Here is a 14,527-nt window from a genome sequence, read left to right on the forward strand (position 1 = left end):
CCAGCATCAGGGTCTTTTCCAATGAGTCAGTCCTTTGCAACAAGTGGCCAAAGTATTGGAGTCTCAGCTTCAGCATCAGTCCTTCCAATAAACACCCAGGACTGATCTCCTTCAGGATGGACTGGTTGGATCTCCTTGCTGTCCAAGGGACTCTCAAGAGTCTTCTCCAACACCACAGTTCAAAAGCATCAATTCTTTGGCACTCAGCTTTCTTTATAATCCAACTCCTACATCCATACATGAGTACTGGAAAAACCATAGCTCTGACTAGATGGACCTTTGTTGGCAAAGTAACATCTCTGCTTTTTAATATGTTGTCTAGGTTGGTCATAGCTTTTCTTCCAAGGAGTAAGCGACTTTTAATTTCATGGCTGCAGTCACCATCTGCAGTGACTTTGGAGCCCAAGAAAATAAAGTCTGTCACTGTTTCCACTGTTTCCCCATCTATTTGCCATGAAATGATGGGACTGGATGCCATGATCTTCGTTTTCTGAATGTTGAATTTTAAGCCAATTTTTTCACTCTCCTCTTTCACTTTCATCAAGAGGCTCTTTAGTTCTTTGCTTTCTGCCATAAGGGTGGTGTCATCTGCATATTTGAGGTTATTGATATTTCTCCCGGCAATCTTGATTCCAGCTTGTGCTTCATCCAGCCCAGCGTTTCTCATGATGTACTCTGCAGAGAAGTTAAATAAGTAGGGTGACAATATACAGCCTTGACGTATTCCTTTTCCTATTTGGAACCAGTCTGTTGTCCCATGTCCAGTTCTAACTGTTGCTTCTTGACCTGCAAACAGATTTCTCAGGAGGCAGGTCAGGTGGTCTGGTATTCCCATCTCTTTCAGAATTTTACACAGTTTGCTGTGGAAAATTCACACAGTCAAAGGCTTTGGCAGTCAATAAACCAGACGAATCAACAAAAATATAGATAATAAAACTGATAAATGATAAACTCAATTGTGCCATAAGGTAATAACTTTCCAAAGGCAAATATAGGAAATGAGAAAATAAATACGAGACAAACAACCTTTTTATCTGGCTGAGGAAGTGTCAGGTATCCCATGATTGAGGCCCATATTAACTCTGCTGCTTCATACCACATCCCTGCAAAAAAGGAGACAGGACAAATTGCTAGTATCTGTGCTCTTGTGTCAGAAAATACTTTTAAAAACTAATACAGAAAGATGATTTTGCATTTTGTAAGAAAATTTACAACTAGACTAGATTGACAGCAATGAGCAGATAGCACCCTGCTAGAAAAACAACAACCTGCTTTTCCGGTTGGTTTAATACAGATAATTTTTCTCTTTCACAGGGAAACAGTAAGAAATATTACATATCACATGTGTACATATGAAATATATTAATATATAAATGATTATCTCCATTATTTTCAAGACAACAATTACCATCTTCTGTTTAAAATTTTCAAATACATTAGTTTGCATTTTAAAATACAATTAAGGTCCTCAATGGCACCCTAATCCCATGGATGGAGGAGCCTGGTAGGCTGCAGTCCATGGGGTCGCTAAGAGTCGGACACGACTGAGCGACTTCACTTTCACGTTTCACTTTCATGCACTGGAGAAGGAAATGGCAACCCACTCCAGTGTTCTTGCCTGGAGAATCCCAGGGACGGGGGAGCCTGGTGGGCTGCCGTCTATGGGGTCGCACAGAGTCGGATATGACTGAAGTGACTTAGCAGCAAGCTTTGCTAGTAAAACTCAGAAATACTCTCCGAGGAACAAATGGGTAAGTTATCAGGGTGTGTGTGTGCACTCAGTCATCTCTGACTCTTTGCAGCCCCATGGACTGCATGGGGCCTGTCAGGCTCTTCTGTCCATGGAATTCCCCAGGGCAGAATACTGGGGTGGGTTGACATTCCCTGCTCCAGGGATCTTCCTGACCCAGGGACTGAACTCGTGTCTCTTGCGTCTCCTGCACTGGCAGGTGGATTCTTAACCACTAGCGCCATCTGGGAAGCCCAGGTATCAGCATAGGTTTAGAATAAGAGTGTCACTTATCACATGCAGTCCTGCAGAACTGACAGCCAGGTGCCAGAAATATTACCAAGAAAAGTCACAATATAGAAATGCAAGTTTCTTTAACAAAACTCAACAGAAAACTATTTTGTTTTGTTAATGCTCATAATATTCCTGGCATCTTAAGTGTCAGTCTCTTTTTGACGAGGAAACTAAGGGAAGTGGAACAATATCAACCAGATCCAATGAGAAAGGCCCACAGTGAAATCTCTTAGGCAAACTTGGTAAATGAGACTGAGAGAATGACTGTACCCAACTTCTGCAGAATTTGCCCTCTTATCTGTATGCAGACTGACTGCACCAGGACCTTGTCGCTTTCATTTCTGTACAGCCAGGTACCTACAATAAAAGAGAAGGGAAAAGAAAAACATTTTTGGCCTTGAATTATTACAGAAATAGCCTGGTGAAATAAAACTATGGTCATGGAAGCCTTCATGAACACATGTGACGTAGATTCGGTAGACAATCTCTTTTCTGTATGTAGAATAAGGTCTAACCTATAACCTACAAGCCTTCACAGGAGTTGACTCCTGCTGGTCCCCACCTCTCCCCATAACCAACTGGGCTCTGCTTGTGTCCCTTATAACAGCAGCCAACTCTTGTTAGTGGTAGAGAATCTGCCTGTCAATACAGGAGATGCAAGAGATACGGGTTCGATCCCTGGACGGGGAAGATCCCCTGGAGTAGGAAATGGCTACCTGCTCCAGTATTCTTGCCTAGAAAGATTCACGGACAGAGGAGCCTGGTGAGCTACAGTCCACAGGGTCATAAACAGTCAGACATGACTGAACACCTGCATGCGTGCACGCACACACACACACTTACTTGCTTCATGGTGTCTGTACTTGTCATTCCCACTACCTGGGATTCTGCTCCCTCCAACTCCTACTCCAGGGCTCATCCTCAATGGTCTTGCCGCCAAGGCTTCCCAGATTAATTAACTACAGTGTCACCCCCACTGTCTTGTGGTTCCTGAGAGGAGGGCGGGATCCATCCCATTCACCCAAAATCGGTTTGGATGTTGAAACTGATGGTTCCACACATGCACCGAGGGGATAGGAAAAGATTTAGTGCTCACATAATGAGCCTTTCTGAGGAGGGCAGGGAAGGCACCTAAGATGGTCCATTTGACTTAAGTGACGGGAGTGGTGGGTGGCTTCTCTTTTTATTTTGATTAGGGTGTGGGGCTGGGGTAAAGGTTCCCACAAGCTAGGCCAAGGTTTACTGATAAATGAGCTTTAAAAAAACTCAGCCTGTCCAGATGTGGGGCACAAGGGGAAGAAGCTGGGGCCTGATAACTGCCAGTGGCCAAACATCAAAAATAGTCAGGCTCTTTATCATAATCTCTCACTATTCTCTACCACATTGACCCCCTTACTTTCTCCCTGGCTTTTAATCTACATGTGTGTGTGTCGGGGAGTGCAGAAGATGGGAAAAGAGGCATGTTGTAGGTTAGTGATGGTGGCTTTGTATGGTCAATATTGTTACATCCAGTTGGCTTCCCACTGGAAATGTCTACAAGTTTCAAGGAGTTTGGGACCTTATATCCAAGTATATTGAGCTTAAAAGTCAACTAGGGGACCTCCCTAGCTTCAGTGGTTAAGACACTGAACTTCCACTGCAGGGGGCATAGGTTCAATCCCTGGTCCAGGAACAAAGATCTCACATGCTGTGCGTGATACAGCCAAAAAATAGGGATTAAAAAAAGTTGGCTGGGAATTGTGTTCAACTTGTTGGGACACTTGTTGAATGCCTAGAAATTCAGACAAGATATCTGAGGCTTAAATTACTTGTTACTCAACTATTAGGACTTCCTTCCTTTCACGCATGATTAAATATTCTAAGAAATCCATTTCAAAATAAGTTTTTATTACATTTTCTCTTTAGCCAAATACAGTTTATTTTTCAGATCACTTAAATACATAAAGCTGTAAGTGTATTCTCCTGAACTTACCGGCTCAATTTTCATTCATAATTCTTTACAAAGCTTCAGCTGAGCCTTTTCTGAAGCCCAGGGAGTTACCTACTTTCACAACGAATGCTGATTAGGTAACACCCTCCACAATAAAGCAGGGCAATATTAGAAGACTTGGTTGTTTTGTTTTCGTTTTTGATAAGAGAAAATGGAAACATAGAGAAGTAAACTGCTCAACCAAAGCCACTTCTTTCATCGGGGCAGAGCCAGATCCAGGGAGTTCGGGAATATCCAGTGCACAGTAACTACGAGGTCACTGAGTTGTTTCTGAACTGGAATTCTGGTAGGGACAGCGCGTGAAGGTTATGGTGATGATATGACAGCACCTTACCCGTTGCTCCATTGTTGCTTATTAGACTGCTCAGGATATACTCTGCTTTTAAAAGTTTCCCTGAAAAGAAGCAACCAAATGCCACATAATTAGTTCTGAACACGTACTTTAAATACTACTGCTGTTCATGCTCTAAGGTTAACACATTATAACAGGGAAACATCCTATACTAAAATTTAAAATCAGTAACCACATCACACACAAAAGTGAAAAAGAAGATGCGGTTTTCAGGAACTGGTAAGATGGGAAGTTATGTAGTAACTGAAACTGCAATTAGATTCACATGGATATACACATGTGTATATGGATACACACGTATTCATTTATATGAATAAATAATCCATTCATACAGAGTAAGGCTTGAGAAGTATAGGCAAACCTTTCTCAGAGGCTGCATCTCCTTCTTGTGAAAACTAGGCTAGGACTCTACTCTAAAAGGAAGGTTGAGTTGCCTGTGAAGTGAATAGGACTATTTACAGAATTATCAGGGCTTCCCTGCTGGCTGAATTGGTAAAGAATCCGCGTGCAATGCGGGAGACGGCCTGCAATGTAGGAGACCCAGGTTCAGTCTCTGGGTCAGGAAGATCCCCTGGAGAAGGAGACAAAAAACCCACTCCAGTATTCTTGCCTGGGAAACCCCATGGACAGAGGAGCCTGGTGTACTGCAGTCCATGGAGTCGCAGAGTTAGACACAGCTTAGTGACTAGACCACAATAGAATTATCAGGAAGGAATTTTTTAGGGGGTTGGTAGAGAAGTTCTTTGTAAACTTTTCATCAACACCACATAGGAGGGGCCTAACCTATGAATGATTGTTTCATAGGCCTAACCTATGAATTCATAGGCCTAATCTATGAATGTAAGTAGGAATCTCAATCATTTATCCTTTTACCCATTTCCGTTTCCAGGTCCCTCTAAGCCCTACATGGTCTGGCCTCTGGGACTTCTTTGACCTGACCTCATCTCTACCATTCTTTCCCTCATCCTCATTCCTATTTTGGTGATAGTGGCTTCCTGACTATTCCTTGAACCTGTCAGGCTTGTTCCCATGTCAGGGTCTTTGTATTTACAATTATTTTAGTTTGGAATGCTTCTATCTCAGATATCTACAAAGCTTGCTCCCTTCTCCTTTAGGTCTTTGCTCAGATGTCACTTCACTGTCTCATAAGGCCTTCCCGGACCACCCTATTTCAAAGTGCACACACAGCCATATACCTGATTGTGGCAGAGGGTGTTCCAAAGGCGGTCACAACAATCTCTTCCGACCCACATGTTCTTTTGCAATGTGACCCTGCCACTCCTCCAACAAGAAGTGGAATCTAGAATTTATTTTCCTTCCCCTGAGCCTGAAGTGGCCCTGTGACCTACTGTGGACAGAGGATGCGGCAGAAGTGACACTGTGTACCTTTCTGGTTGGGACACTGAGAGACACCTCTGGAGTGTGGCTGTTTCTCTGGAGCATAGGTTTGTACTTGATGTGCTAGGCCCCAGAAATTTCAGTACTGAATTAGTTTTCTCTTAATTACTTGCTGGGGTAATTGTGGGTAAATTCAGACTCCACATGGACACCTGGCACAGACTTGCTGCTATTTCTTTTTGGATGGATATATACATATTTTATTCCATGGCAAATAGAAGGGGAAACAGTGGAAGCAGTGACAGATTTCCTCTTCTCGGGCTCCAAAATTACTGTGGACAGGGACTGCAGCCATGAAATCAGAAGACAATTGCTTCTTGGCAGGAAAAGCAATGACAAACCTAGCCAGCGTGTTGAAAAGCAGAGACATTATTCCGCTGACAAAGGTCCATATAGTCAAGGCTATGGTCTTCCCAGGAGTCAGGTACGGTTGTAAGAGCTGGACATAAAGAAGGCAGAGCACCAAAGAATTGATGCCCTTGAACTGTGGTGCTGGAGAAGACTCCTGAAAGTCCCTTGGACTGCAAGGAGATCAAACTAGTCTATCTTAAGGGAGATCAACCTTAAATATTCACTGGAAGGACTGATGCTAAAGCTGAAGTTCCAGTAATTTGATCATCTGATACAAACAGGCGACTCATTAGAAAAGTCTCTGATGCTGGGAAAAATTGAGGGCAGGAGAAGAAGAGGGCATCAGAGGATGAGATGGCTGGACGGCATCACCAATGCAATGAACCTGAACTCGGGCAAGCTCTGGGAGATGGTGAGGGACAGGAAGGCCTAGAGTGCTGCAGTCCATGGGTTCGCAAAGAGTCAGGAACGATTGGGTGACTGAACAATAAAAACAAAATATATGTATATATTTGGCTTCCATCTCAGAGCTTGGGCAGAGAGCAGGCTTCCCTCCCCCACTTCTCTAGTTGGGTTCGTAGAGCTGTTCAGTCCCATTTCATAGCTGTGCAGACTTTTAAGAATTCCAGCTTTATGCAAATATTGCACCCCACAAAGCCCAAGGCCCTGTCCCTGCACAGGAATTAAGGCGGCAATCCCTTCTCTTAGACTGTATCTAAGTGTAAATCCCTTTGGCTATAGTGTCAGGAGCAGTAATCTACTATTCTGACTTTGAACATCTATCTTTCATGCATTTAAAAACATTGAATTTACTATATTTATGTAACAGGAGAAGATTCCGCCTTCTCCATGTTGATGGAACTCTAAGTCTGAATCTTTATTTCTAATTGTGGCTTGAAAGGTTTTGTCTAATTTCAGGTAAGAGTGAGCTGAGCAGGCCCAGGGCATCCTCTTTTGCCTCTGAAATCTCATGATGTTGAATACTCAGACCTTTGAAATGCGTTTTGAGTGGGTACCAGGAAGGCTAGGTCAAAGGGCAAAACAAGAAGACTGTGCTATCCCCTGGCATTATTTTCGTTCCTCTTCCTTACCCTTATAGTATCACACACACTTCTGCTCCATCAGGGTTTCCCAAATGCTGGGGATTGAGATGCCCTTCCCCTGTTCTCTGCTTTCCAGGACACCACCCCTGCTCTAAGCCCCCTTTTCTCTCTGGGAAACCCAGAGTAGGTAGAGGCTCAAGGGATGTTTGAGGGCAGATGTTCACAAGTAAGCACCTAATCCTGAGGCTGAGTTTGTCTTCTTGTGGCACTTCTGGTAGTATCTTTGAGGAAATGACACCTCCAACTGTTGGAGAATAAGATCTAGGACTTTTACCTTAGACATATGATATGTGGACAGAGAAGTGTACTGCTCATGATGGTAGCAAGGCTTGACCCATCATCAGGAGAAAAACTCGATACTACCTTCGTTAGAGATGTAAGAGACAACCAACCAACCAAATAAGTGAAAAGATTATTTGCTTGTGTAAAGCAGAGCTATCAACACGCCTGCCTACCAACTTGACCTTGATTAACATGTCACACTACAGCAAATCAGTGTATTATAAAACATGCCCTCTGTTCCAAGTTCTGTTTAGTGAGAACAAACATTAGGACACTGCCTGCCCACACCCAGCCCTCATTTTTCGGTGCCACCGCCCCCTCACCAGAGAACGTTCTGCTGACACATCATTCCATCTGATGCTGTCAGGAGGAACATTAGTGGTTAGGTTTCTCTCATACCTTAAAGATGATAAACCCCAAACATTATAAAAATGTCCCCAGTTATGGACATTTGAAGTAACACTTTTTATTTCCTAAGTTCAACTCTGTTGATGTAGTTACTTTAGAAAACTCTATAATAAGACCCGGGTACAATTTACACACAGCTGCAAGAACTTGAGAGTGAATGAGCTTGGGCTTTTGAAAAGTTAGCCTCCACAAGCCCATTTCTCTGTCCTTTTATCTCTGCCCCTCTCTGTATTCAGCAACTGTCTCATTCAGTACAGTCAGTACAGTTCCTTTTCAAAGGAAATGAAGTAGTTAAAAGATATTTTAACCTCTTCAAGTACACAGTTATTAAAACAATAGCAATAGCTAAACCCAGTTTTAAAAATGAGCCAGTTCTGTTTCTGGGAGAGGCAACTTGCATTCTATTTTTGTCCTTTACTTTTTCATTCTTGGAAATGAGAACAGCAGGCTACAGGTTTCTAAACCTTACGGTTATCAGTAATTTAAATAATTCAAGAATTCTATGGAAGTGAACTTTGCTGTAACACAGAGCAGGCCCCTACCCCCACCAGCCCTTCTCTACATTACAGCCTCAGTTAGAATGTCAGCCTCATTTTTCATTTCATTCAAAGTGACAGAAAGAAAAAAAAAAGATACTTTAAGGCCTAATCAGGTACTGTACCGGTGCTCCTAGTGATGGAAAAAAAATCTCAAATTACTTCAGTGGGTTTGTCAGCTCTATTGTTAGCATAGTCAAGTGGCCCTACAGAAAGGAGACAGGAGAGCTAAGAGAAAATAGTAGAATTCTAATCTGCTTTTTAAAGGCTCTTGGTCAGAAGTACAGCAATTCAGATACCCCTGTTTGAAAGCAGCGGGACAGATTTGTTAGACGACAAAAGCTCCAATTAGTATTTTCCACCCCCTTTCACAATTTTCTCTATCGCTTTTGGCTCTGAAACCCTTTATGCCAGGGCCTTTGTGCTGGCAAGAGGCGGGTGGAAGGGCGCCGCGGCAGGCCGGCCGGCGGGGAGCGCGGGAGCGGGAGGCCCGCGGGCCCCGGTTCTCGCCGGCCCCGCGGAAGTCAAAGAGCCCCGAGGGCAGACGAGCCCCGGACGGGCCGCCTCCGGGACGAGGGGGCCCCGTCGGAGGAAGCCTACCTGCATGCATCGAGATTCGGGCCTGGCGGATGACCACCTGCGGGGCGATGGGCGTCGCGGGCTGCAGCCTGTGCAGCGCTTTGGCGACCTGCAGCAGCTGGCCCGAGACGTCGAGCCCGTACAGGAGACGGTCGCTCAGGAACACGATGGCGGCGGCCGTGGCGCAGTCCCGGGCGAGGATGGAGGCTTTCAGGGACGCCTGGGGGAACACCCACCAGACACCATCAACAGCACCGAAAGCGCGCCCGGCAGAAAAGAGAGCAGCCCTGGGACCAGGCTAGTCTTCTTGGTATTGTGATCAGAAGAACAACAAAACCTAGAGCTAGGAGAGCTAGGAGGAGACTGAACCAAAGACAGTCATCCTCGTCGTCCTCATCCCAATTCATTTGTGGGATTAAATATTTTTATTCCATTTTCCCTATTACATTTCTAAAATTATACAGGTGATAAAATGCATATATCCTGTTATTAAAAGTCCAAACAATACCAAGTCAAAATCAAATGTGCCCCTTTGTTTCCTGATTCACTACCTTATTTTCTCCCTGCCTCCCACCAATTTCATTCTTGTTCTTCCTGATAATGGTTTCACAGAGATCTTTCCAGAACTTCCTCTACCCTTTTATGTATATTCAGACATTAATTGATTCCTTGCGGTGCCTTTCTTCCTCCGTTTCTCCTTTTCTCTCTTTTTCTTGCTTCTCTTTTTTCTCTCCCTTTCTTTTCCTTCCTTTCTGTCCTAAATGAAATTACACTAGACATACTGTTGTGTTACTTGGTTTCCTCAGTCATCATAACATCTAGAATAGCTTTTCACATCTGTTCATAACACCCTGCTTCATTTATTGCCTACATTTTAATTAATAAGAAACACAGAATTCTAGGTAATATATTTATATGATCATGTGTAGTTAATGAATAAAATAAGAAAAGCAGCAGACATGAAAGTATAACAAAGAGAAATAGAGATTTAAATGAGACAAACTTTTATGGAAAAACACCATATTTAGGGCTTTTAAGGTATTATACTGTGAGTGAAAGTTGCTCAGTCGTGTCCAACTCTTTGCAACCCCATGGACTATACAGTTCATGGAATTCTCCAGGCCTGAATACTGGAGTGGGTAGCCTTTCCCTTCTCCAGGGGATCTTCCCAACCCAGGGATCCGACCCAGGTCTCCCTCATTGCAAGAAGATTCTTTACCAGCTGAACCACAGGGGAAGCCCAAGAATACTGGAGTGGGTAGCCTGTCCCTTCAGATTCAGCCAGATTCAGCCAGATTCCTTACCAAGTGAGCTATCACGGAAGCCTAAAAGGTATTATACTAAAGATATCATTACACTAAAGACATTAAAAGTCACACAGCTGATAAAATAAATGAATTTACCACCCATTTGCTAAACCAAGTAGAATGTTTTCTGGGCTTGTCAGCCCACATATGAAGCCTAGAAAGCATTATGAGTGAGTGAGTGAGTGAAGTCGCTCAGTCGTGTCCGACTCTTTGCGACCCCGTGAACTGTAGCCCACCAGGCTCCTCCGTCCTTGGGATTCTCCAGGCAAGAATACTAGAGTGGGTTGCCATTTCCTTCTCCAGGGGAACTTCCTGACCCAGGGATCGAACCCAGGTCTCCCGCATTACAGGCAGACACTTTAACCTCTGAGCCACCAGGGAAGCCCAGAAAGCATTATAAGCATTGCCATTTTCCTACCACAATCTTTTTATACAACACTGCTTTCTTCATCACATAAGTACTAACATTTATTGGGCAAAACTAGGTACCAGGCACAGTGCTAAGAGCTTTATATGTATGAATTAATTTAACGGAGAAGGCAATGGCAACCCACTCCAGTACTCTTGCCTGGAAAATCCCATGGACGGAGAAGCCTGGTAGGCTGCAGTCCACAGGGTCGCTAAGTCATCACCAAAAATCCTAAGAGGCAGATTCTATTTACTTAATTGTCAAAATCAGTATTTTAATCATCCAATTGAATTATTCCTCCCATTCTGACTCCTAAAATCCTACTGGGTTGACCAAAAAAGTTCATTTGGATTTCTCCAGAATATCTTATGAAAAACCCAAATGAATGCTTTGGCCAACTCACTATTTCTTTTCATTTATACCTTGCTACCAAGAACCACTACAATAGTCCTTCTCTTTTCAAACTAATGCATTCTCATGAAAGCTTTGAACCTATTACTGTGTTTTTTAAGTTTAAAAAGTGATAATGTGCTCTTGTATTTGTCCTTTTGTTCTTAGTTGATCACTCTTGAAATTGTGATATTAATAGTAATACCAGTTGTTAGGGGGAATATCTCTTCTCTCCTTTTGCTGTTTCCTTCCATGTACAGGGAGCTCAGTTACTGTAGCACTCCTGGCCTCTTTCTACTTCTTCTGCTCCAGGAGAGGTGGACGATTTTGATTGGTAAACTTGGGAAGAAACTGGGCATGCATTGCTTAGCTCCTCAATTTTTTCTTTTGGGATCAGAGTGTCTAAAGGAAATAGGGATTCTTCTCTGCTCTTCTATGTCATCCCTTATCTAGAAAACCACCCCTTGTGGGGGGTTCTGCTTGGCTCAGTAATTTCTGTGACTGAATAGGGAAGTCAACATAATTCTGGGCTTCATCTAGCAGAACCCCTTGCCCTAAAACCCAGCTGTATCCAAGTTAGCCTTTGTCAGAATTAAAGGTAATATTTAATCTCTTGTCTCCCTAACTCTTTTGTTTTATTTCTTAGTTTGCTCTAGGAGGGTAAGAGAGGTGTTATTTATTGGATCTGCCCAAAGACCCCAATGTTAATCATTACCTGACACACCATGTGGGTTGTGTGCTAAGCTGCTTCAGTCGTGCCCGAAACCTTTGTGACTCGTTGTGTCCAAGGGATTCTCCAGGCAAGAATACCAGAGTGCCCTCATCCAGGGGATCTTTCCTACCCAGGGATCGAACCTGCCTCTCTTTAGGTCTCCTGCATAGGCAGGCAGGCTCTTTGTCATGAGTACCATCTGGGAAGTCCACCTAACACACCATAACCCTTTCTAAAGGAAACTGCTCTGCCCACAGCTCCTGCCTTTGAAGCAGCAATGTTTTCTGTTGACCTTGACCCCCTCTTCCCATCTTACCACCAGCTGAAGGCTAACCTAAGAGTACCTACCTCATACCTAGCCCATGACTCTGTGGCCTTGATTGAAAAATGAATTTATCAATCTAAACTAAGAAACACAGAATTTTCCAGTTGCTGCAGGATAGGAAGAAGCAGAGAGTAGAGTTTAGCTAAGCTACGTTTATGTATAACACCCGCGTGAAGATCCAAGAATGTGACTGTGAATCCAGATCCACATTTTCACCAATGTATTATTAGAGTTACAGGCTTCCTTTATCATCCCGTGTATGTTCATAATAATGTACACCCTATTCTATGAATTTCCTTGTGTGAGCCTCTGTTTAACTCAACCAAAAGTGCCTAACTAAAACCGAAATGCTCAAAAACCTCTATTGAGGATTGTCAAGTAAACCATTAATCTGAAAACACAAGTTTTAAAATGAGAACAAGGCAGTCATTTAACATTTGTAAAACGTAAATTTAAAGACAGAAAAGGAAATTGCTGACTTTATCTATGCCCAGCTCTGTTTAACATGGAGTCCCTGATCAAGAGTCCTCTCTACGCTAGGTGCACAACACGGCCCTTTGGTTTGCAACGTCAGCTGCTATCTGCAGAATGTGCAGCGTCTGCCATGGCCAGGCTCTCTTAAACCGTTCTTTGAAACAGCAACTCTATTCCTGTCACCCCGCTCATGACCCTATGGAGGGTACTCAGCAAGCCACAGTGAGCCCCTTCTCTTTGAGGTGCATGCCTGATGTTTAGTTCTTCTCTTCATTCTCATAGGGGTCTCGCTTCAGTTTTCTGGGTAAGAGTACCCATGTGGGATGCAATGTTTAGAGGCAGGTCTGTTCTCCAGGGCTGATTCTCCTCCTTTTCCTCCTTGACAATAATGGTTTCCATCTTTGTAGTACCATATAGTTTATGAAAAACGTTCACACAAGTGATTTCATTTATATTTATAGTAACTACAAAATATAAGTAAGGTAAGGAAACGGAGACTGAGAGGTTGACTTTCCAAAGTTACAAAGCCAAAAGGGTCAGGGTCAGGCAGGAAGGAACTCAAGTCTCTATCATTTTTTTTTTTCCCCTTTTCTGTTGTGGTAAAAAAGCACAGAACATAAAATTTACCATCTTAGCTTTTTTTAAGTATAGCATTCAGTAGTGTTAAGTGTATTCATATTGTTGTAAATTAGATCTTCAGAACTTTTTTATCTTGCAAATATGAAACTCAATACACATTAACCAAACCCTTTCTCCCTTCTCCCTGGCTCCTGGTAACCTCCGTTTTACTTTCTGTTTCTATGAATTTGACTCTTCTAAGGTATGTCATACTTACCTTAGTGAATCATACAGATTTTGGCTCCCTTGACTTAGCATAAAGTCTTTAAGGTTCACCCATGTTGTAGCATGTGACAAAATTTCCTTCCTTTAAAATGTTGTATAGAATATTACAAAATATACCAGTTTCTGTTTATCCATTCATCTGTCAGTGGACATTTGAGTTTCTTCCACTGCTTGACTATTGTGAATACTACTGCTTTGAACATGGGTGTGCAACCTCTTTGAGGCCCTGCTTTCGATTCTTCCAGACATATACCAAGAAGTGGGATAGCTGGATTAAGTGGTAGTTATATTTTTAATTTTCTGAGGAGCTGCCATACTGTTTTCCATGGTGGTTACACCACTTTACAATACCACCAACAGGGCACAGAGCTACAGTTTCTTGACAACCTCGCTGATCCTTGAGGAACTCAAGTCTCTTGAGGGTCAGTCTTTCTTTTGCTTCCCCACTGTGATCAAGGTGATTCTGGGCAGGGCCTAATCCTCCCAGGAATCTGGGCATAGGAATCTGGGTCTTTGGAGCTAGGGCTGAACTCATCACTTACTGAGTTCAAACACTGGTTCTTAGGATGCTGAATCCTGTATTATGATAAAAAAAATTCTAAGAAAAAAAAAGAAAAACAGGGGCAAATAAAAACAAATCCCAATTGAAAAGAGTGTTCTTGTTATGTATTTTAAAGTAAGGGAAAGAAAACTTTCCAGGAGATGACCTTTAATTTCAGTATTTTAAACCTCTCTAGTGAAAGCTGGTACATACCATGAGACCAAATGATAATTTGGTGATTAACTGCAGATTATTCCAACTGGGCATTCCTTACACAGCTGAAAGGATGCTCTGTGAGTCTAGTGAGGTGGTCTTCCTGAGTTGAGGGGATGGAGCTTCTAAGAGTCTGTGGAATATAAGGTGGTCAGAGTTCACAGAGCTAAGTACCAGAAGGAGAGAGCTGCACAAAGAAAGAAACCCAGAGATCTGCAGGTCCCCTTGAATCTTCAGCAGAATACTGATCAGCTCATGTTTGGAAAGACACCACCCAAGGCTGGGGAAAGA

The 14,527-nt window shown here is 43.0% G+C and overlaps 1 protein-coding gene across 7 annotated transcripts in view; it reads right to left on the reverse strand.

Moving 5' to 3' along the window:
* Positions 1-14,527, reverse strand: part of ALPK1 (alpha kinase 1) — a 113,390-nt gene that overhangs the window by 13,371 nt on the left and 85,492 nt on the right. For 6 of the 7 annotated variants that reach the window (XM_040237452.1, XM_040237450.1, XM_040237451.1 and 3 more), the window contains 4 exons: positions 9,044-9,242; positions 4,348-4,407; positions 2,294-2,380; positions 1,027-1,103 (listed from right to left, as the gene is read on the reverse strand). In XM_040237452.1, the coding sequence (XP_040093386.1) occupies positions 1,027-1,103; positions 2,294-2,380; positions 4,348-4,407; positions 9,044-9,242 (423 nt within the window). The remainder of the gene's footprint in view (positions 1-1,026; positions 1,104-2,293; positions 2,381-4,347; positions 4,408-9,043; positions 9,243-14,527) is intronic. The other variant, XM_040237453.1, reaches the window with a different exon arrangement.

Source organism: Oryx dammah, unplaced genomic scaffold (assembly GCF_014754425.2).
Source record: "Oryx dammah isolate SB20612 unplaced genomic scaffold, SCBI_Odam_1.1 HiC_scaffold_3, whole genome shotgun sequence".
Lineage (NCBI taxonomy): Eukaryota > Metazoa > Chordata > Mammalia > Artiodactyla > Bovidae > Oryx > Oryx dammah.